We start from the raw sequence: 22,572 nt of genomic DNA on the forward strand, positions 1-22,572 counted from the left end.
GGATCATGATAAAAAAAAAAAGTTAAAAGAGAGCAGATCCACGGTACATTTACGTTTCAAGAGCCGGAAAAAAAAAAAAAAAAAAACCCGGACTTCCTGATTGAAGTAGAGCTTTACGTCGACACGAGCTGAAGTGATGACATAAACACGTCACAGGTAAAAGTAACGAGGCTTATACTAAAAACAATCGCCCAGTGGAGTTAAAATAAACGAAACTGAATGACTTCCGGGTTCAAGCGAGTAAGTTATCGAGTTCAAATACCTGTTATGTACCAAGAGTCAAGAGTAACTCAAAAGCAGGTTGAAGAGTTTTCTAATTCCGTCCAGTAGATGTCGGTGTCGGGCTTTGGATCTTGCAAGTCTATTTGTCTTCATAAGCAGGTTACAGTGTTTTCTTATTTTTGAAGCCTGGCTGTTTCAGAATGATTGGATTTTAATATAATCTACAAACAGTCAATGATTGTACCTTTGGGGAACGGAGGACGTCCTAGCCCTTAGATCACTATGTTGCAATGCAAATGCATGAATATTAATTAGGCCCACAATGTATTCTACAATCATTGCAAAATGGCAAACAGGTGAAACAGGTTATTTTAATAAGGTAGGCTATATTAAGTATGCTTAGTTTCATACTGTTCTGCACTCAAGGTAAATCTGGGCGGTGGTGGTGCAGAGTTTGGAAGTTCTTCAGTATTCAGGCTGCAGACAAAAGACTGTTTATGTTTCATTAAAGTTGGGTGTACCTGCCTGGCATCAGAGCAAGTTTCGATTGATATCTTCTGGTTATGTAACATGTCTTCTCATCATTCAATCTTTGCATGTGAAGCAAAAAGGTCCGCTATAATGTAAAACCACTGATAAAAAGTAATTTATAATATTGCAATTTCTACAAAGCAGACTGGAGCAAGAACACAGGCCTATCAGATAGGAAGTATGTCCTACTGTACTCAGATGTTGGATAGAGGTCATGGACTGTCATGGGCACAACATATAGGCCTAGATTTTGATCAGTCAGGTGAAGTTATATTTAAATTATTTTTCTTTATGGCAAAGAGTAAAAACACATACCGTGCCCTGCTTCTGTCTTTGACTGCAATAGCTTTTCTTTCATCTGAGTGGTCCTTCACAATAGATATAGCATCACACATTCGAATTAATGTATTAATATTAATGGAAAATTGTATCAGCTTAGTCTTCTTAAAGGATGTAACTACTGATGGAGGCTAACGGATCAATGTGGACTATGTGTTTTAGTTCAAAAAACGCTGTTTTTCTATTGCAATACAGCTGTGTGACATATTTGCACCATTGTAATTGCCTTTTTAACAAGTGTTGTGTAATAAATACATAACTATTTCAATAGTTTATAATCCTGAAGGCACTGGGCCAATGACGTGATCTCCATGTGAGGATATCTCAAAGCCACCTGTCTTAGTGGAACAATTACAAACCGGTCAGTTTAACAACACTTGCCCATGCTCTGTGCAACATTCCCAGCTGCTTCTTCCATGTCCCCCATTATACTCCCTACCTAACAATGTTCTGCAAATTCTTCTTATTACAGGCTAAAGTTTCCACTGACCACAACAGTCAGCATTTTCCAGACATCTGCCAATGCTCTGAGCTCATCCTTGTCCACCCATCATCAACTTGAGGCTGGCACCATTTCAAGCTCACCCTCATCAGTTAGGTAAGACAGAGCTGTTTGCCAGCCCTCCTCTTCATGTCCTCACAGGTTATAATGAAAGGAGATGCTCGATAACGTCTATTGTTCTTTGATGTTCAGAGCTGGAGATGCGTTTTATCCTGGCAACTGTTTCAAAGTAACCTGCAATGCTGTTCTTGATAGGAATTTGGCCCTAGGCATTGCTCAGGTTGAATTCTGTTTCATTTTATTTCATAATCTGTAGTGTCTTGTGGAGAGTAACCAATTACCTGGACTTTTAAAAGCATTTGTGGAAGACACTTGGATAGTGTTATTGCCTTATAAGGTTAAGAGTAATAGTAGCAGGAGATGAAGCAATTTTATTAGTAGTAGTTGTAGTATTTGTAGTATGAATATTAGTAATGGTAGTAGTAGTAATGTAATTATAGTAATTTTAGTGGAAGTAGTAGTGGTAGATCTAGTAACAGAAATAATTATTATTTGAATTAAAATTGCCTTGTCAAGAGCATATTGGAAGTGGTCAGTAGTAGATAGCGGCAGTCAAATGGTAATAGATGATTAAGACTGGAATAGGAGAGCTTGTGGTGCTTATTCCCTCTGTGGAGATGGACAAAGGATACCAAGATTACTTCTGGCATACCACAAGACTATGATCATAATTTCTCAGAAATTCAAACAAAAAGTCAAACAAACTGTAGCTGTGCACACCCTCCTCTCCATTGATGGACAGGAGTCTCATGTGTGACTTTAGCACTGTCCTGGGTCTTATTCCAGCAGTGATCTCAGTCTAAACATGGCTTCATGTGAGATACGAGGACCGCGGTCAGAGAAAAGTAAAGCTTCAATATTTACAGGAGAACGGCTGGTGTCCGTATGTCAAATCCTAAGGGACATCCCACACAGGCACAGGCTGATAATGAAACCCATCAGTTATAGGGCACAGGTGTCCCTCTGGATATTTGAGTACCTTTGTGATTGTGAATGAGTCTTTCTTAAAGGTGCACTACGTAACTTCTCTGGAGCATGCTCCACCACATGCTTGTTTCCATGGAAATGTCATTGCTTTGACTATAGAATGTATCACAGTATGGCATTAAATGTGTCCATGTTCATAGAGATGAGCAGATGGTGGCACGGGGTCAAGTTGCAAGATATATGGAGGAGAAGCGAGCTCATGCTAATAATGCATGGTTAAAATAATGTATAAGCATTCAAAACACTTATAATTGTTTCACAACTTTACTTAAAAGGTGTTACAATTAACAGTGCTGCAGCAGACAGTTACAGAAACTGATGTAGTTTGGAGGTAATGAGTTTCAATTTAACAAAACATTTCCCAAGACAAACAAATGCAAATCTTTATTTAATCCAAGGTAGTCTGTTATGCTGAGTTTTGCTCAACTAAATACATCAGAACTGAATTTACATATTTTTGAACATTTTGTCCCAGTTCCTCTCCACCTGTAACACAGTATGTAACATGTGTGCAAAGTGGAATCATGCATCTACTATATACTGTGGTTGACTTTAAGTCATGTAGGCTGGATCTTGGCTGGCATTTGTAAGAACTTTCAGGGGCCTGGCTTTTGGGCTCAAGGGGAGGACTTGCCAAGGCATTCCTGTCATAGTTTCGGGACACCTCTTCAGACCAAGTATACGTCAGGACTGCTACAGTGCACTATAAAAGGGGGAGGAACATCCCAAAAGAGTGTGCATTGTCAGTCTACTCTACTGCTACTACCACAAAAAAAATCAACCTTCATCTCCTACTGAAGATGTGGACAGTGCTGGTCTTTGTCATCTTTAATTTTGCACTGGTAAGTTGTTATTATGCATGCATTTATTAATTTAATAGTAGCTATATTATATTACTAGCCCTTTGACATGCCTTAGTCCCAATATACATATATTTCAATGAATTCCTTTTACTTGTTAGGTGCACTATGTAACTTTTCTATCTTTTTACTTGTCTATGCAGATGTTATTGCTTAATCTCCCACAGCTATTATTGTTCAAATAAATTTGAAAACGTACATACAGCACTTACTGTCAGCAGCGTCACTTCTCTACACATCTAACCCGCAATTTGGCCAAGTGATGTCGCCTGCTTGTTCCTATGGAGATGGATAACGTTTAATGCATACAGTGAAATATTACAGGAAAAGCAACTACATCTACATGGAGACAAGCAGGTGGCAGACCATCCATCAGAAAAAAATAAAAATAAAATGACAAAGTGCACCTTTAATTGCATTTTTAGGTATCATCATCCTCATGCCAGAAGTGCCTTTGTCCACCTAAGGGACCCGTGTGTCTATCAGGGGTCAGTATCGTCCCGGATGGTTGTGGATGTTGTAAAGTGTGTGCTAAACAGCTCAATGAAGACTGCAGTGAGACAGAGCCCTGTGACCACATCAAGGGACTGGAGTGCAACTATGGTGGGCAATATGCAGCAGATAAGGGCATTTGTAGAGGTATGTCTTTGCAAGATAAGACAGGTACAATTCTCTGTGATTGTCAGTTACTTCAATTCCTTCTCTATTAAGTAGCTATGTAATAATAATTACTGCTGAATTTCCTGTGATATACAGTATATCCCAGTCCTCATGGTCTTGAGTTATATAGTTTGTTTTATTTCATTTCTGATTTGTTCACAGGTGCACTATGATATTTTTGGTAGAAAGACCAGCCCCCAGTTTGTCTCCATGAAGTGCTATAGGCCACCTAGGTTACCTATTGGTTAAGGTCTACTTGTATATATGCCATGTATCTTACATTTATTAAAATGTGTTTTGCTCAAAAATACCCTTCTGCAGCGTCATCTCTCCACAGATCTGATCTATAACTTCACTTCCTCCTGTTTGTCCCAGTGGAGATAGACAAGTTAATTACTTACTATGTAATATTTCAAGCAAAACAAGAACATCATGGAAACAAGCAGGTGGTGGACCCTCCACCAGAAATGTTACACAGTGCACCTCTAACAACTTTGTCTTGTAATTGCTAATAATTCATTTTGTGTTCTCTACAGCCAGATCTGATGGCCAAACCTGTGAATACAACAAGAAGATTTATCAAAATGGAGAGATCTTCAGACCTAGCTGTAAACAGCAGTGCACCTGTTTGAATGGAGCTGTAGGTTGTGTGTCTCTATGTCCACAAGAGCTGCCCCTGCCCAAAGACAGGTGCCCCCATCCCAGACTGGTCAAGGTCTCCGGGCGATGCTGCGAACAACTGGTCTGTCCAGAAGAGATGAAAACAATAAAGAAATACAGGAGAAAGCAAAGGCTATCTGAACATTTTGTTAACAGTGAAAAGAATCTGGCTACAGTGTGGACAGAGAACTTACCTGGTGAGCTTCATATATTGTATATCCACAATGATAAATTTACTTAATAACATATCTACGGTTTTACATTTCTAATGTGCTTCGTCTGTTTCCAGCTGATCAAGGATCTTGTTAGACCATTACACTTAACATATACTCGCTTCCAATCTGAACTGTGGTAGCTGCCTTATCCAATTCAGTCTCAACCTGCTAAAATTCCTAAATGTCTTATATTACGCAAAGTTTACCTTTTGGAGCTTTTGACCACATGCAACAGTTTATCCTCATCAACAACATAACTAGCTGCACTTCTGTTTTATTTCGTTCATTCAAGTTTCATTAAGTTTAACTCTCTAGACTACCACCTACTGGTAGAAGCTGTAATCCATGATTACCGTAAATAATTAGTGCCTTACTATTCACTTCACCAGTTAGTGGCCGTGGTGTTTTTTTGATGTACGTTGTAAATGAAAATAAATTGTTCATTTTGGTGATTTGTCTTTCAGATTTCAGGACTTACAATTTGGACAGCTCAGCAAAACTTGACTGTGCAGCCCAGACCACAGACTGGTCCTCTTGTTCCAGATTTTGTGGCACTGGAGTCTCCACCAGGCTGACAATTAGCAAAGAAACTCAATGCAAAATGGTGACTGAGACTCGGATATGTGAAGTACGACCATGTGAACAGAATAAGGTGCAAACATTTAAGGTATAATGTCTTAGGATTTTTTTTTTTTTATTGTTTATTCTAGAAAAGTGGAGGATTCAGTTTACTTGTTAAATATTATACAGATTCAGTAAATGCAGAGGCAGTGATTTTCCAAACATTTTTAAATTTTTATTTCCTACATTTTACAGTTAATAAAACTTCAAATTATTATTTCTTGTGCATACTGTGCCAATAGATCCGACTAATAAAAAGAATGCATTTATTTATGTAGGGCAATATAATTTGATGTCTGATATTCATGAGTTTCAGACAAATGATTCTTTCCTGATTTGAAAGATTTTTTGAGAACCTTTCCCTATTCAGTAGATATGTTTTATTTTAATTGCTTAATTACTATAACAACAGGGCACCTTTAGCTTGACCACAGATTCAAACTTAAGACTAGGCCTTGGTATGGAATGTTCAATGATTTCAGCTTCCTGTTATATTGCAAGGGTCTCAACTTTTCATTATTTTAAAACCCATTAATATGCAGTTTTAGCAGCTTTTATTTTTTCTTTAACAGAATGGCCAGAAATGCCAGCAGATCCAAACTCCCTCCAGGCCAGTGAGAATGTTCCTTGATGGCTGCCGTAGTGTGAGGAGGTTGCCGGTTCGATTCTGTGGGAGCTGTGTAGATGGGCGTTGCTGCAGACCCCAGCGGACTCAGACTGAACCTGTGCTTTTCAAGTGTAAAAATGGAGCGACTGTAACTCGAATGGTGATGTTGATCCAGTCCTGCACGTGTGACCATTACTGCTCGGAAACAACTTCTGTGTATAATGTATTTAATGAGGTCCACAAACTCAAAAATTAGAGAATAATTACAAATGATTGTAAGTTATGCTTCAACACAATGGAGCTGTGCATTTTGCTTCTTATAAAAGCTTTTAGTTATTTTATCGTTTTATTTTATATTGTGAAATATTTTTGAGTATTTAAGGTTTTTTGACAAGACAGACATGATGATTACAAGAAGAATCATGGGATGTTGCTTTTTGTTTACATGACATAGTGCGTATTAACAGCCAATTACTATAGTTTATTGTTTTTTTTTTAATATGACTATGGCATAATGGTCAGATAAATTGTGTCTTAAAAATGTTAAACAAATTAGGTTTATTTGTTGTTGTTTTTTTCTGTTGACATGAACATGTTGTCAGCTATGACATACTTTATCAACTGTCAACTGTATTAAATGAAGGAATTTATACACAGTCAGGTTTGGGTTTAATAATGATTTTTAAAAAACCTTTAAATTTAATTTTTTTTTTTAAAGGTAGACATCATAACAATGCCTGTTTTTCAAGGTATTTTCTGGCATTATAAACACATCTGAATCACCTCAAAATAAATAAAAATAAATGTCATAATGGAGCATTCCAGGTTAAGCAGTATGCGACAAGCATGTGGACCACCACAAAAGTTACTGCACCTTTAAGATGTGTTGAAAGAGAAAAACAAGCAAAGACAGATAAAAATTAAGCTTTTGTGTGGGACAACCTGACAAAATCACTGTCGACATAGGAAACTGCCCACAAATCATAGCCATAGATCTAAAAGTGAATGGGAGGGCTAATCCATATTATAATTTTTTTTTATGTGTATGTTAAAATCAGTAGCACCACAGGTCATAGTTCACAGTTCACAACGTTTTCATTACATTACATTGCATTACAAAATCAAATATTACAGACAAATCACAGAATTTAAATATATCCTCTTTAGACAGATACATTACCTTATTCACAGCTGATCAAGTAGTCATAAATATTATAGTAAATTACTGATGCAAACTAAGGTATGTCATTTTAGAAAATAGGATGAAGTAAAACACGTTGCCTGCAGTCCTTCATCAAACATTGTTGTATAAGAGTTTTTTAGAAAGTCCACATAGTTTTGAATGCTCTGTTTGTGGCTCTCAGACTTGTCCAAGCTACACTGGAGATCTTTCAGACGTACTTCAAACTGCTTCTCTGCCTGTAAATTCACATAAATAATGAGTTCAAAGTATTTTTATGGCAATTATTTTAAGAGCAATACTTACGGTTATCTTGCTCTGTCGCAGTAGACTGAGTTCTTTTTCTCTTCTACATATTTGTGCCTCTAGCTCCAAAATCTTGGTTTGAAGAGCCTCTTCCCGAGCAGCAGCTTGGTTTTTAACTTTGCTGACCTGAAAAATAAAAAGCAAATTGCACATCATTCCTACTTGCTTTGTTATTAATATATTTCTGTCATAGATACAGTACATGGTCACTGCAGAAACTTCGTAGACAGGTATGCAACTATGTTGAATGAAATGTTTGTATACTTTCAACTGATATTTAATACACAGTTGCCATTTAGTAAGGGGAAATAAAGTGGGCAACTTCTTACATTTCTTATGGCTAATTGCGTTATTGATTCAGAGTCGCCAGAGTCAATCAGGAGGATAATAATTGCATATTCTTTCTGCATACAGCCATCCATTACTGGAGTGGGACATTAAGGTGAAGTGTATGTTATTTTGTCACTGTACATGCATTGTTCATACTGAAGAAAACACATGTATATAGTATGGAAACACAAAATCAAAATAACTAAATTTTTTCTATGGAGTAATAAAAGTGTGCCAGTGTTGCTGTTACCCGCTGTGTGACATCAGACAGAGCGGAGTCGAGCTGGCGGCTGAGGGCGTGGCATTCAGACGAGCGCTGGTCCAGTTGTCTGTTACTGATGCCCACAGCCTCCTCCTGACGACCCAACCTCTGGATCAGCTCTGTGTTCTCCTGCTGCAAACTGTCCATCGCCCTGCACAGATTAAATTTCACAACAGTTAGACGACAAAAACAGCTAACAAGAACACCGCTCCATCCACTGACAGCACAATGAAGCTTTGTGTGATTCTGACATGATGAGGTTTCACTGGCAGAAATGCTCTATAAATGATTGTGTTCAAGAAATTATTAAAATGGTTGTTTTGAAGGTATGCAACATTATGAGCACATCTTATATAACAAAAATCTGCAAATAGAACTGACATAAAAACACTACTGTGTCATCTTTAAAACAAGTCTACTGCTAGGTTCATCACAACGTTCATTAGGTCAATGTAACTTTTCTGGTTCGGAGTTCGCCACCTGCTTGTCTCTATGGAGATATTACAGCTTTCTCTGGAATGTTCCGTGTTCAGCAAATGTATCCATCATGCATTTATTCAATTACACAAGACAGTAATGCCTCTCCACAGATCTGACGTGAAACTTGTCCTGGTTTAATGCCATACTGTGGAACAATCCAGAATAAGCAGGTAGCAGATGGGGTCGCCTGCTGAAATTATTATTGTTGATTTGTAACAGTACACTATTGTAATGACACAATGAGGTATATACATTAAAAATTAAAAGGATAGGAACGATTAAAAGATGTGTTTACATTTGCATCGAATGAACTTTCTCCTGCAGTTGTGAATTGGCCTCATGGATGGACTCTTTCATCTCTGTGGACGAGCTCAGCTGCTTCCTTTGACTCTCCATCTGTGCAAAAAGCAGAGTCTAGAATTTGTGTATAAAGCATGAATTTAAAAGGAGGAGAGCAGATAGGATCTTTTCAAATCACAGGCAAGATTATACTTTGAGGAGAGATCACACAACTTCTTATGTTCCTTTTACTTTCAGTTTCATGGTGTATTGAATTGTACTTCTTTAAAATTCTGCCCAGTGTATGTCCTTTTGCGACATCAATTGAGACAGACAAATCAACTGCATCCAAATGTAAAAAAATAAAGACTTAATATAAATGATATATCAATAAAAAAATAAACTTTTCAAACACAATCTTTCACATTAAATTATTTATCTGTAATAATTTCTCACTCTACTCAGACTCAGACTACATCAAAACTGGCATTAACATGCGACCTGATCAAACATTTTTCCCTCGTGTCTCCAGAGCATATGGCAGGGTCCTAGCTGCCGTAGAGATGAGCAAGGCACTGCGTTTAGGAGGAGTTTCATTAATCCCGTAGTTTGCAATGCGTAGTGTGCAAGCAAGCTTTATAAATGAGACCCCGGATCTGTTGAAAGGTGTCCTCATTCACGGTCAGAATGCTTGTTTAAGGTATTTTGGGGAATAAAGACAACCATTCTCCATTCAGACAGCAGTCTCCCAGTGAAATATAAAGGAGCATTCAAACACACTGAAGTAAACAGTAAATACCAGTAAATAATGATAATATTTCCACTGCAATCCAATCCACATCAATCCCTCAAACTAAATGCACACAGGGGAGATCACTACAGCCTAGTGGACAGATGGATAGCACTCATTTTTAAACCTTGGCTTGTAGCTGCTTAATGGACTCTGATTTTTCTGCACACTTCATTTCACAGCGTCGCAGCCTCTCCTCACACTGACGGAGACTGTGTTTGGCTGAACTCAGAGACTGTGGGTACGACTTCAGACCGTCAACACGAACCTGCAGCTCCTGCCTCACCTTTGCCCATGAGCAAGGCACCCCACAGAGCCACATGTGTGGGAGTGAACAAAAATAATGAGTTATAACAAGCAATTAAAGAATAAGTAACAAGATTTGTTATTAAAGATCGTAAAATCTACAAATATAACTTTTGAACAGCTCTCTTCATCATATATTTTTTTCAAAATCAATATGAGAGCAGCTTAAATAGTCTTTTAGTTTTTATATAATTCTTTACTTTGCTTTACATATAATTATTTAAAAATAAAATAATAAGTAGTTCCAGCTGTGTACATAACATGAAATATAGACATTGCTAATGCTAATTCAAGATAATATTATTATTGTTATTATATAATTCAAGTATTATTATTATTAACCATTTCATCAACCCCCAAACAATTGGCTCATAAAAATATTCCACATACAATTCAACATTAATTAATATTGATTAATATTGTTTCAATCAATCAAGACATAAATATTACCTTTTCAACTCCTGCCTCTCTCCCATCTTGAATGCTTTCTATCTGCTTTAAAACACCAGCATGCAGCATTCTTGTTTTAGCAATTTCCGCTTTAAGATCCTCTACCTGTGAAGAAAAAGATGGATTAGAGGTGGTTTGTTTTGTCATAATCAAAGAAAAGATACACTGATGTACTACAGATTTCTATTTTCCAATTTAACTGTGTGCAAATATTAATGTTTTGTATTTTCCCATAAAATAGGAGGATGAACTGTGCGAAATGAGGATGAAGAGTGGGCTCTGAGGAGAGACATTCAACCAACTGGTTCCAAGGATTTTAGAATGATGAAAAACTGGAGCCATTACTCTGTCGTTTAACAAAAGGTCTTGAATTAACATCTTTAGAGATAGGTTAATACTGCAATAATGTTTTTACTGCAGAAGAAAAACTGCTCTTTCATGGGATGCAACTGTCTTATTTCAAAATATAAGTTTAACCACACTAGAGAAAACACTAACTAAAAAGTCTCATGATTTTTTTTTTGTTCCTTCTTGTTCTTGTTAGTTAGCATCTCATATGTTTTGTGTTGTCATGTGTCCAGTTAGGTGCCAGTGCTAACTACCTGATGTTGTAATTGTTTGGCTTCGTGGTTTTTCTCTTGAGACACAAGTTTCTCTTCCACCAGAGCAGCCTCACAGTCGGCCAGCTGTGCCTCCAACTGAGCAACAGATGCCTGAGAGATACAAGGAATTAATTTCTGTTGTGTAAACAAAGACTCTGTCATAATGCATTATAAGATTGACAATAAGAAGAAAACAGAAAAGAGAGTCTAAAGCTGAGGAAGGGCACCGCGTCCCTTATAATCTGCGTTGTGAAACAAAGTAGGGTTATGCAATTAATTGGATTTTAATCGAGTTTGAGATTCAGTCATTTCTAACTATCAATGATAAGCTCTGGCTTTTTAAGGGCTCAACAGCCAATCCTGTATGTAAAAGCTTGTGGTTTGGAGCAGAGTTCAGACTTTAGGGCTAGAAAATGTTATATTTTTCGGTTAGATAGCAATGATTAAAAGTCTATATGTTTATATTCAGGAATTAATATAGAAAGTCATTTGTTTTCAAAGGGTTAAAGTGAAATTTGTTCCTCTAATGTCTGAATTCTGGCATACCACATGCTTAGACGTCTGAGTGGACCTCTCGGTGAATAAGACCCAAGCTGAACATTGAACTAATTAAAAGTTTGGTGAGCCCTAACCTAAAGTATAATAACTATGCCATGAACTGCAAAGATCACAGTATTAGTAGGACATTTTGAAAATAACTGGTTTCAAAATAGGCTACAATTAAATGTGTTAATTTTAAATAAGGGTGTAGTGTAAATTACAGTGGCTCTCTCACATGTGACTGTCAGACATGCTGTTGTACCTTGAGTGTTGCATTATTGAAGCTGAGGTCTCCGTTTTCAGCTGTGAGCTTTTGGATCTTCTGCATCATGCTTTCATTGGCAGTAGTGAGGTCCTCCCTTTCCTTCAGTAGCCTTGCATTTAGCTCTATAATTTGGCTGCAAAAAAGAAATGCTTGATTTAAAATTATGGAAACATCATGGACAAAATATTACATAGTAGGTAGTTTAACTCAAAGTGACATCCATTTTTAGAATTGCTGTAATAAAGGACTATCACCAACCTCTTTAAAAAGGTTATCTGAGAAATAAGTTTGTCTTTCTCGTCCGTTATCAGTTCTTTTTGGCGCTTCTTGGAGTCTCTTTGAAGACGGGCATTGGTAAGCGCTGCCTCCTACAAATACACAAAAGCAAATTAATAAATAGCAACCGATAAGTGCACCAGTTATGATGTCAATGAATGGATTAGAATTATTCATCAGTTAAATTAGAGAAGCTCATAAAATGTGTGTAATGTCTGCATTATACTCAAAATAAAGGAATCCATTGAAAACACTTCTAATGCAAAATTTAAAAGTTTTATCATATTCCACTTTTTTAAATTAAAATTAAATATATCAGTATGAGCTGGATTTTGAAAGAGCCACCTTTTCCTTCAACTGAGCGTAACACTTTTCCACTGCTGCCTCGAAACGCTCAGCCCTGTGTTTTTGTGCCCGGGTGGCCTTCTTCAGCGCCTCTTTATCCTGTGCTGCTTTTTCTCTCAGCGCAGTGAACGAAGTTTTCAAATCCTCCATCTCCAACCTCTGTTGAGTCACTGTCCGCTCCAAAGTCTGCAGCCCCAACACAATTGGAGAGTCTTTAATAGTATCACAAAACTATTTATTCCAAGGGTAAATCTGTGCTGCAAAAAAACTAGACTTGGTGAAAACTCATTGAACTATACATAAATTGTCTAAGAGGTCACTAAGGTCAAATGCTTCTACTTAGAGGACATACTTCACTGTTATTGACCGACAAGTAGAAACAGGCTAACCAATAGGAGAAAAGAGTTTCCTTCATCTCCATATTGACCAGACTTACCCCATGATTGAAAAGTAAGTCATTATTTGTAAACATGTAATTTTAACACATCTTGATTTCTCATTTTTGCAGTGTTGTTTTGTACCCGCAGTTGCACAGTCAGACGGTTGTTTTCTGCCTCTTTACTCCGGAGCTGGCCCTGAAGGTGAGCACGCGTCGCCTCAACTGATTTGGTAAAATTGACTGCACTTTTGGTGTAGTCCTGAAGGGAATAAAAGTCAACACTTTAACAAAAGCAGTGATGGACTCAAAGACAGAAATCAACGCTGTAATAGATCTACCTGCTCTTCTTTTCTCTGATCCCTCAGTTCTTCAAGTCTTTTTCCCATTTCACATAAATCCTTTTTTAAAACCTTTAAGAAACAGTATATATGTGACAATCAGAATGTGCAATATGCTTGTATTCCATATTTGTAAGCTGCAGTAAATAAAAAAAAGTAAATCTCCAACGGGTACCTCATTTTCATTTTCAGCCATTGAAATCCTCATCAGTAGATTGTGAACTTGTTTGTCTGCATGCACCTGCTCAGCCTAAAACACACAGATAGTACAAATTTAATAATACTTTTTAGCCAAAAAGAAAAAAAAAAGACAAAATAAAAGGATGTTTTGAAGTTTTGTTGCTGTTGTTATTACTATCCTTACTATGAGCGGGTTTGTTTCCATGGAAATGCTGTTTCTTTGGCTATAATATTCCACAATATGGCATAAAATGTACACAAAGAACGTTTTAAATAATTGTTTTAACTTTTGCTTTCTGTGGAATCATGCAAGTTAATAACTACGAATTCCATTAAAACAATTATAACTGTTGGAACCAGCATTATATAAACCATGCACAGTGTCAGTAAAAATTACAAAATGAAAGACAGCAAACCTCTGCTTGTTGGAGTTGTTTCAATGTCTGACGAACAGATTTATTTATATGTCGAAAGTCATCCAGTTTCTCCAGAAGAAGCCCTTTCTGTCGTGTGATTCTGCTTTTATGTGCTGTCTGTCTGGAAGCCTCAAAGAAACATGTTTTATACCATTACCTTTAAACTAAGCTGTAATGCTTTAAGGGATCTGTCTGCCCTTGAGCCACTCACTGTTGTTTCATCGTCCAGAGCATCTTTAAAAGAGACGAGTTGAGCAGCAGCAGCATTGGCAGCAGATTCAGCATCCATGAGCATTTGGAGAAAGTGGCTCTCTCCATGACTAAAAATGAAATCAGAACTTCATAATGCATAATTTTCATGTTTGTAAAAAAAAAAAAAAAAAAGGCTTAGTTCTTCTATGTACTTAATCTCCTTGATCGCATAGTGTGAATAAACTGAATTAATAATCATAGAAAAAATAGCACGGTATTATCTCATATTTGTTTTGCTTTGTTTTACCTATTTCTAAATACTGTTATTATTATTTTTCACTTTTTTCCTTAATCCACCTGGGCTGAAGAGTTGAGCGTGTTTTAGCCCAATTCCTTTCCTCTGGGGAGGTGTCCAGATCACCACAGTTCAGAGGGGCGTCTTCCCCATGGGACTTGCCGATACCACGAGTAGGACTCTGGCGATCCTCCGGGGACATAACTGCGGCGGTAACTGTAAACAAACTAAGAAGTAGCACAGGAAATGGCCAAGTTACAATATAACTGTCTTATACTAGCGTTACATAGTCGGAGTGCATGCACAGGACCATAGGAGTCTATGATGTCCTGTAAGCATTGCAAACCTATACCATGGCAACAACATTATTAGAGTGATTTCAGGTTTTTGTCATATTCAACGAAAATCAATTCTGTCCGCAATATCATGCAAAGTTTAATATGCGCTAGTATGTTTGACAAGTTAACTTAACTCATTGAACAATACCGTTAAAAACTACATTACTTACGTTAACACCTCCGCAAGGGTCGATTGTAGCAGACGCAAAACTCAAGAGCCCTCTGCTTGGATTGGTCGCTTTCGTTTTTAAATGGATGAACTCGATTGGTTGGACCTGAAGCGTGTGTGTATTTATTTGCCGCTGATTGGCTCTACCTTATCTAAAGGCGGGAATAACTTGATTGACATTTACAGTGGCCAATGAGAAAGCGCCCCTTTCACTGAAACCATGGAAACAACCAGGAAGTTTACTGCGATGCTAAGCTAGGCTTGGGCGAAAACTGGTAAACTACCATAAATTCCTTTTTTAAGTCATTTTTACGAAGCATATTCATTGCATAATATTAAGCGACCCGTGATTTTATAGTAAACAAGGAGTTATTCTTCTTTATTTCATCGGGATAGTTGCATGGATTCAACATCGCGTTAAAGGTGGACTGACCGATAGCAGCGGTCCCTGGCTAGAAATGCATGTCAAAATAGTCTTAATTGGCCCGACCGAGGTAAGTAAACAGTATGTCCATCTCCGTCTGTGTGTATATAACTTTTATTAGTAATCAAACAGTGCCAAAGAGCTAATTTGGTTCTTTCCCAGCTTATTATATACAGCCGAACATTGCTGCTCTGTGCTCGCGTGCTAACTTTACTAACCGGGGATGTGTGTATTTTCTGCCTTTCAGAGTGGAAAAACAGTTCTGGCTAACTTCCTATCAGACATATCAGAAAACGTGGGAGGCGAATACAAACCTACAGTAGGAGTAAGGTAAGAGTGCATTTGAGATTTACATTTTGTTTTTAGGACGTCATTACAATGGACTCATTCGCTCTCCTCAGGATCCTGGAGTTTGAGTGCCCTTTAGAAGGAGGTAGTGATAACAGAGACTGCAAGGTCGAGCTCTGGGATTGTTCTGGAGATTTCAAGTAGGTCGTAAAGTTAATAAATAGAAAGAACTGCAACTATTTCTGTTATACAACTACCATGCCTACCAGCACCTCTTGCTATTTTCATTAATAGTTCTGTGTTATGGATTTTATTACTGCTAATTACACTGTACTACAGCTACTACTGTTACTCCTACCACGTTGTGATTCTTTAATAAAAGGTTACATTTAAGAGAGTACTCTGAAAGATGTGTTCATCAATCCATTTCAAAGTCCACAAGTGCTCAACAGTAGATACATCTGTTTATCTGCACTTGTTGTGTTTTTTGGGAGGGGGGAAATTAAATTGCGATTAGATTTGCTTTATCTTTAAATAATAGGACTGCTGAGGGAGCACAACTCTAGGAGCATTAACACAACTGAAATATCAGATGATAAATTAATCCAAGAATCCCATGAATGTTTCTGCAACTGACTCTTCAATAAAGAAAAAATATTTTGTTCTTTGCAAAAGATATTCTATCTAAATTGTATCCTTTGCAATAAATTGTAATATATTGTGCAACCCTTAATAACTTCTTCTTGTTATAGATTTGAATCATGCTGGCCTATATTCATGAAAGACTGCAATGGTGTGGTAATTGTGTTCAATCCTGACGTCCCAAGCCACCTCAAGGAAATTGAAACATGGCATTCAATGTTCATCTCCACCCATAATTTACAGGAAAATCAGTGTCTGCTCATAGCTCACAACAAACCAGGCAGTGGAGCAGAGAGGGGACACATTTCCTTAGGTAAAAATCACAGGTTATTTTGAGTCATTGAGTGAATATGTTTAATTTAACTGTCTCTCAACCTTTCCGTAATGCAGCCTCGCCTCTGAACAGATTTCCACTGATAAAGTCCAATTTGGAGGATGAGCCTGAAGATGTAAGGAAAGCCTTCAACAGATATCTAGGAAAAGTTGTGGAAGCTATGTCAGAGAGTAGGGAGCGAGAGGAGATGTCGATTATTATGTAAAGAAATGGTCAAATCTGTAACTAACCCTGAATAGACGTGTTTTCTAGTGACCCCATTAAATATGTGATTTTGACATAAAACATTATCTCGATTTGTGATAAAATTCTCTATAAAATTTATTTGCACAGTTTGCTATATATATATACTGCATGTGTACAAATGATCATTCATGTGATTCAGACGTCATATCCGACCAGCCCTCCTTTGCCGATGCACTCTCCAATGTAGAACCACATCAACACTTCAGTTGTGACAAGTCCATTTCTCAAAGCATCCTAGAAAGCACAAGCAATATGGAAAATTATATTATGTTATTTTCACCTGGGCTTTAGCCAAGAAGAAAATACAAATTTACTGAATTTAATTTTTTATTATGGTGCTGATATTTAATTTGAGTTTTCTTTATTTTTCTTGTGCCGCATTTCTGTAATGAAAAAAAAAATTCCCTTTGGTATAAATTGTATCATATTATATTATTATTCTTTGTTTATTGTTGCATCATAACACAGAAACAAGTTTTCAGTTTGTGAACATTGTTCACTGACAATGGCAGAAAAAAACTTACTTTGATTTTGAAATAGATATAATATGTATTGGTTATGCTTGTTTTAAGTCAAGTTTATTCTTATTTTAGATGCCATTTAGTTTATATTTTGTCAAATAACCCCTGCTCTGTTTTGTGAGATGGAGATAATTAAATTAATGGCCTTCACATTAATATAATATAGTAACATTGCATAAACACCAACAAGCTGTGAAAAATATTCATTCCAGTAGCTTAAGGCTACTGATTAAACTCACTTTGACTGTTGTTTGCCCTACACGTCCGGCCTTGTAGCTCTTGACGAGACCCTTTGCTGCTTCAATGGCTTTAGAAATCTCAGACGGAGTCGGAGGCACCAGTTCCACTCTGGCGTAGTACCAGAAAGTCCCCAGCCGAGGTTTAGCATATGTCACTGCACCTGAAATGACAGGAATGATCAATCAGACTCAGCAGCCTGGGGATAATTCATACATGACAGCAACATGAATAGTGATTCATGCTATTTAAAACAGAGTGCTTGTTTATAACCTGCAGACATTTTACCCAACACTGACAAATCCATGCAGGTCTTTGTAATTTCTAATTCCAGTGAGAGTGATTAAATGTGGTAAAGACAATGTGTCACACTTATGTAGGCCATGTAACTGAATATCTAGTCACTACTACAGTCATTACAATTATACAATTTTACATCAAATTAGTGATCTTTAGACAAAATTTTAACTTCCCCAAATGTAGGCAAACACATAGAAATTCATGCAATAGGAACATATCTTGGTTACATGATAAATAACATAAATAACAGGTCTGAATGACTAAGAATAAGAGTAGCTTATTACTGAAACTTTGGGACTCTTGTAATAAAACTTTCACTGGCCACACTGACGATTATTCATAAATCTTTGCCTATGCTACATGAACAAGCATACCCGAATACCAAATAGAGAATTTATAGTTTAAAAAGTTATGTCTTCGTTATTTCACTAAATGACAATGAGAATCGACCAGCTGCACCTGAGTAGAGGTCATAGAGGTTGTACAGAGGCTTTCTCGATGTCATTTCGTTTTTGTTTTGGTATGCCTTTATACAAAGTTATTGTACAAAAATCTTACCAATGACCAGCTTGGGAACTTTGGCGACCAGTTTTTGCAGGGCCTGCGCCATTCTGAGCAGCTTTACAAGAACAGCTGGATGTCACCGCTGCTCCTCTAAAAACGAAAGTAAAAAGGGATTTCCGGTTTATTATTTTTCAAAGTAAAAGCCGAGATAAAGTTTTTTTTAATTATGCTAAAAAATAAATAGAAAAAAGATGGTTATATATATAAGTAAAACGTCTTCTCCTGGAGGCTAGGTGGCGCTCAAACAACTTGCCAAAGTGCCTCGAACGTGCGTAAGAGAACCATAAAAAGAACATTGAAGGGGAAAAGTGTGAGTACTTTTGTGTGTGTGTGTTTTCCATTTCATTTCAGTTTTAACGATGACATAGGTTAATTTTTTTTGTTTTGTACAGTGTGATGAATAGCAATGTTAACACAAAAACGTCGTGCAGCAGCAGAGAGATCCTTTTCTGTATTCAAATCAGACTTCACTTGCGGAACACTTTGCCAATCATGTTCATTAACCTTCTCTTTTACCCGCATGGATCTATATTAAGATTTTATTATAGTTCTGTGGTTGCCTGGCACATAGACATAAACTGAAGCATTACTCAGACTCCTCTCATTCATCATTGCCAACACTTAATTAATTTGAACAACAAGTTGCACCATAACTTTCCAGCCTGTCTGAGTATGGGGAAATTATTACTTAGAATGGAATATGTAAAGTATTATCTACAACTCCACTGGTTATTATTCATCTTTAAATGCATTGTTTTCCTGAATATCTCATACAGTATTTTAATTCCATTCAGATCCGCTTACAATTTACACCACGCAGATCAGATATTTTTTGTTGTCTCAAGAATCAGAAAACACTCATTTAAATATCCCTCATTGATTTGCGCATAACTTCTGTCCCTTCATTTAAAAATGCTTTGGTGTTATATTTAGCTACTTAACCTTAATTGTTTTTGATCATCTTGATGTATTTTGTATTTTTGTATTGTATTTTTAACTATATTTGAACTCTGTCTTAGTTTTTGTTATTTAGTCTACTGTCTGCCCTACTGTATCTGTCTTCTGTTGTTGAGACTATGAGGACCACCTCAAAAACGAGATGGCAAGACATCTCAAGGAGCTTATCCTCCAAACAAATTCCAGGTGTTTCACATTGCATATACATTGCCATGTCAAAAGTTTGGACATGATCTCATTCATTGTATTTTTTCTTTATGTTTACTGCTCTCTACTTTTTGTAAATACAGTCGACAATAAGCTATAAGATATCTGGAATTTAAAGTTAAATTTGGTAACAAATATTATAATAGGCCTATGACTGTTACCTAAGCACCAGCAATGTTGTCTAAAATAGCAGTTTACCCTCAGTACTTATGCAACTCTGTTTTGTCTGTGAGTTTGTTTGGTCTATATAATGAGTCTTCTACAGACTTACATTATTTTTCCACGTTGTGCAAATAACCAACAGCTGCTGCTCTGCTCTGGAGCCAATGATGACAAATTACACTTCAGACGCTAATCACTAGAGGGCGCTCTTTAATTGCCTTCGTAATCAGACGAGCTCCTCTTTGCTCTTGAAATGGAGCACAAAAAACAGTTTTAAATTACCGGTCTGGTGCAGGGAGGTTGCGTTTTGATACTGCCATTACCATTTAAATTCCCCGTTAAGGATGAAAAGGGAAGCCAGTCTTAATTGTAGCACTAAAGACTGTAGTTTCAGGTAAAAAACAACAACAAAAGATTTCTTGGAAGCAACATGCCATTTTATAAAGTTCCAACTAAATCTTACAGTCAGTGTCTGTGCAGGAACATCACGAATAAAATACAAAAGTTGGCTGTGTATTTGCTCAACTTAGAGGGTGTGGGTTAAATTTTCAAAACACCAGATCAGCCACTGCAAAAAGAAAAAAAGGAAACTATGACATTGTGGAAAGACATCTACAGAATTGGAATCTGATGTTAAACTATGTGTCTCTATTGTGACTAGTCCTAGTAAGATAGCTCAACCTGCAAGTCTACAACAATGATAAATAATTCGGTTTGCCTGGTTCCAGATAGAATACATATACTTTATTCTTCAGTACTTTATGGAGACATGAGTCTGGTCACGTTTTCAAATAAGCATGATTGACAGGTGGATTAGCAATTCAGGGACACTCATAGTCTGTCACAGGGGGCTGAAAAACATTGCGGATTTCACCAGAATCAATGAGCCAAGCACTGAAATCTGTGGTGAGATTCATTCGCTTTTGCTCGTAAATGATGGGTGACCAATGAGCTCTTTCGTTTCACATGCATCACTGAAAAAACAAATCTGATTGCACGGTCATTTTTGTCTGAGCTTGAGACATGACAGAGGGCGTGGGGACCGGACTGAGATATCAATCTAAAAAATACAGACAGCGATCATTCTGGATACCAGGCAATACTATTATATAAAAAGAAATAATAAAATAAATCTAATGGAATTAATTTGTTATTTTTAGCCCTTTTTGTTACATTGTTTACAGGTATTTACAATGAAAGTTGATGGATTTGATCAAGGAAAAGGAATCATTTTGTCTATTGCACTAACTGATTTGGCTTTTGAAAATATTTTTGTACACAAAATAACAAACATCAAATTTTTTAAAACAGCATGACCACAACACCTATAATTTAATTGAAAAATCTTATGAAAACATTTAGCTGAATCTTGCATTTTAAATGTGCTTTTTGGACAACTACGATATGGATATTAGTTACCACGTCGCTGGTTAGCCTCCACGATACCTTTGAACTCTTAATATTTCTTTTTTTTTTTTAAGTATAGGGGAAAAGTTACTCCTGGAACCAGTGTTTTCTATTTGTAATATATGTTTTAAAAAGTAGGATTCTATTCAAATTCACACTTTAAACAACTGCTGGAGCATTAACATTAGAGAGAAGGCTGAAATATGAACTCGATAAACAATAATACAAGAATTCCATGAATTTCAGGACATGTCGGTCTGAACTGCATGTTCAACAAGATTTTTCCATAAAAACACAGGATATATTTTTTCTTTGTAGAGGACATTTTATTATCAAAATAATTACAGCCCCTTTGATAATTGTGCCAACTCAAACTGTGATTTCGATTGGGTTATGATCTTTTATGCAGCCCTATTCTCGTACTGTGCATGTTTGGCTTGATATGCACGTTCAAGCTGCTTATCCAACAGGCTATGTCAGGTACTGAACTACATTAGTATTCACATGGGCCCTCTCACGCTCCACACATTAGTGTAAGCATAGGGCTAAGAGACGGGCTTTCGAAACCGTATTTGCTGATGTGTTCGTTCCACTTGGTCAGAGCCAGAAGGACGGTGATTCACCTCAACATTCGCAAAGACAAATCCATAACATGTTTCCCATCCCCCCTACTCTTATGACTTTATATATCTGCAGATGTGATTAGAACAAATGACTTCACTCGGGCTATATTAACAGATAAGAGTTGCTATTAACTTTTCAGAGATGAGTTATACATGTCTGGCTAATGGCGTCATTTCATAATATAAAAACTGCACAACCAAGATGACATTATTGCTTTTTGTGCTTTCTCATTTATTTCCTTATCTGTATTTCTTTGTTGGGATTGGCTGAAGATGCCATCTTACTTTGTGCCTTGCTGGTGTTCAACTTGTATTTTTAGAAGTATAAATGAAATTTAAGTGCTAATAAATTGGGAATGTGGAGCAGAAAAGTAGTGTACTTGGACTGTTGAAGTCTGAAGTTCATTTATTTCTATCAGACAAAACTGAGTTATAATAAGAGGATTATGTGCAGAAATATGGACAATATTGTGAATGGGATTTTTTTTTCTAACTGGAATGAAGACTAACTAGGCTGTCTTAACTTTTGTGTATATAATTTGTGATTGAGGAATTTTGGTTATGAAAAATATGACAGATTTCTACCAATCCCGTTCAAGATTTGACAATTCTCAATCTGAAATCCTAGAATGAAATAGTTTGTTGATTGCAAATTTTTAACACCAAAATGTGCTAGCC

General features: G+C 36.8%; 4 protein-coding genes across 10 annotated transcripts; 2 read left to right on the forward strand and 2 right to left on the reverse strand.

Annotated features, from left to right (window-relative positions):
• The first annotated feature begins 28 nt into the window (after positions 1-28).
• On the forward strand, positions 29-6,883 carry LOC110164096 (CCN family member 1-like). Of its 4 annotated transcripts, XM_055151575.1 has the most exons (8): positions 29-156; positions 1,364-1,453; positions 1,565-1,690; positions 3,199-3,483; positions 3,927-4,140; positions 4,698-5,018; positions 5,501-5,703; positions 6,230-6,747. In XM_055151575.1, exons 4-8 carry the CDS (start codon positions 3,442-3,444, stop codon positions 6,518-6,520), a joined length of 1,071 nt encoding a protein of 356 aa, XP_055007550.1. In that variant the 5' UTR covers positions 29-156; positions 1,364-1,453; positions 1,565-1,690; positions 3,199-3,441; the 3' UTR covers positions 6,521-6,747. The 4 variants fall into 4 exon arrangements, with proteins under 4 accessions (XP_055007550.1, XP_055007551.1, XP_020784784.1 ...); XM_055151576.1 differs by having other exon boundaries at positions 1,565-3,483; positions 5,501-5,688; positions 6,230-6,883; XM_020929125.2 differs by lacking the exon at positions 29-156 and adding an exon at positions 165-240 and having other exon boundaries at positions 1,565-3,483.
• A 20-nt stretch (positions 6,884-6,903) lies between these two features.
• On the reverse strand, positions 6,904-15,351 carry LOC110164188 (outer dense fiber protein 2-like). Of its 3 annotated transcripts, none has more exons than XM_055151570.1 (17): positions 14,984-15,351; positions 14,538-14,691; positions 14,200-14,308; positions 13,989-14,117; positions 13,568-13,642; positions 13,393-13,464; positions 13,197-13,313; positions 12,676-12,861; positions 12,313-12,422; positions 12,052-12,187; positions 11,250-11,360; positions 10,648-10,752; positions 10,019-10,177; positions 9,118-9,218; positions 8,331-8,493; positions 7,751-7,876; positions 6,904-7,683 (listed from the first exon to the last, which is right to left on the reverse strand). In XM_055151570.1, exons 2-17 carry the CDS (start codon positions 14,675-14,677, stop codon positions 7,510-7,512), a joined length of 2,013 nt encoding a protein of 670 aa, XP_055007545.1. In that variant the 5' UTR covers positions 14,678-14,691; positions 14,984-15,351; the 3' UTR covers positions 6,904-7,509. The 3 variants fall into 3 exon arrangements, with proteins under 3 accessions (XP_055007545.1, XP_020784888.2, XP_055007546.1); XM_020929229.2 differs by having other exon boundaries at positions 14,538-14,702; XM_055151571.1 differs by lacking the exon at positions 10,019-10,177 and having other exon boundaries at positions 14,538-15,351.
• ift22 (intraflagellar transport 22 homolog (Chlamydomonas)) lies at positions 15,177-16,955 on the forward strand. 2 transcript variants are annotated; one of them, XM_020929178.2, is made up of 6 exons: positions 15,177-15,257; positions 15,379-15,476; positions 15,654-15,736; positions 15,808-15,894; positions 16,447-16,649; positions 16,727-16,955. In XM_020929178.2, the coding sequence occupies exons 2-6, from the start codon at positions 15,441-15,443 to the stop codon at positions 16,873-16,875; spliced, it is 558 nt and encodes a 185-aa protein (XP_020784837.2). In that variant the 5' UTR covers positions 15,177-15,257; positions 15,379-15,440; the 3' UTR covers positions 16,876-16,955. The 2 variants fall into 2 exon arrangements, with proteins under 2 accessions (XP_020784837.2, XP_055007552.1); XM_055151577.1 differs by having other exon boundaries at positions 15,213-15,257; positions 15,341-15,476.
• An 11-nt stretch (positions 16,956-16,966) lies between these two features.
• Positions 16,967-18,676, reverse strand: LOC110164145 (ATP synthase subunit g, mitochondrial-like). The gene is made up of 3 exons (XM_020929179.2): positions 18,533-18,676; positions 17,677-17,837; positions 16,967-17,150 (listed from the first exon to the last, which is right to left on the reverse strand). Exons 1-3 carry the CDS (start codon positions 18,582-18,584, stop codon positions 17,052-17,054), a joined length of 312 nt encoding a protein of 103 aa, XP_020784838.1. The 5' UTR covers positions 18,585-18,676; the 3' UTR covers positions 16,967-17,051.
• Between the last annotated feature and the right edge of the window lie 3,896 nt (positions 18,677-22,572).

The sequence above is a fragment of the Boleophthalmus pectinirostris genome, unplaced genomic scaffold (assembly GCF_026225935.1).
Source record: "Boleophthalmus pectinirostris isolate CB_2022bp ecotype Guang Dong unplaced genomic scaffold, ASM2622593v1 HiC_scaffold_16, whole genome shotgun sequence".
In the NCBI taxonomy this organism is placed as follows: Eukaryota; Metazoa; Chordata; class Actinopteri; order Gobiiformes; family Gobiidae; genus Boleophthalmus; species Boleophthalmus pectinirostris.

Coding starts and splice junctions, on each gene's coding strand:
- LOC110164096 (XM_055151575.1), top strand. CDS start 3,442: ATGTGGACAGTGCTGGTCTTTGTCATCTTTAATTTTGCACTG. Junction 4,141..4,697: donor AGATAAGGGCATTTGTAGAG/GTATGTCTTTGC, acceptor TGTTCTCTACAG/CCAGATCTGATGGCCAAACC. Junction 5,019..5,500: donor GTGGACAGAGAACTTACCTG/GTGAGCTTCATA, acceptor TTTGTCTTTCAG/ATTTCAGGACTTACAATTTG.
- LOC110164188 (XM_055151570.1), bottom strand. CDS start 14,677: ATGTCCCCGGAGGATCGCCAGAGTCCTACTCGTGGTATCGGCAAGTCC. Junction 12,188..12,312: donor CAGATAACCTTTTTAAAGAG/GTTGGTGATAGT, acceptor TCTTTTTTGCAG/CCAAATTATAGAGCTAAATG. Junction 11,361..12,051: donor TCAATAATGCAACACTCAAG/GTACAACAGCAT, acceptor TGTATCTCTCAG/GCATCTGTTGCTCAGTTGGA.
- ift22 (XM_020929178.2), top strand. CDS start 15,441: ATGCATGTCAAAATAGTCTTAATTGGCCCGACCGAG. Junction 15,895..16,446: donor GATTGTTCTGGAGATTTCAA/GTAGGTCGTAAA, acceptor TTCTTGTTATAG/ATTTGAATCATGCTGGCCTA. Junction 16,650..16,726: donor GAGGGGACACATTTCCTTAG/GTAAAAATCACA, acceptor TCCGTAATGCAG/CCTCGCCTCTGAACAGATTT.
- LOC110164145 (XM_020929179.2), bottom strand. CDS start 18,584: ATGGCGCAGGCCCTGCAAAAACTGGTCGCCAAAGTTCCCAAGCTGGTC. Junction 17,838..18,532: donor AGTTCCCAAGCTGGTCATTG/GTAAGATTTTTG, acceptor CTGTCATTTCAG/GTGCAGTGACATATGCTAAA. Junction 17,151..17,676: donor TAGGGCAAACAACAGTCAAA/GTGAGTTTAATC, acceptor TGTGCTTTCTAG/GATGCTTTGAGAAATGGACT.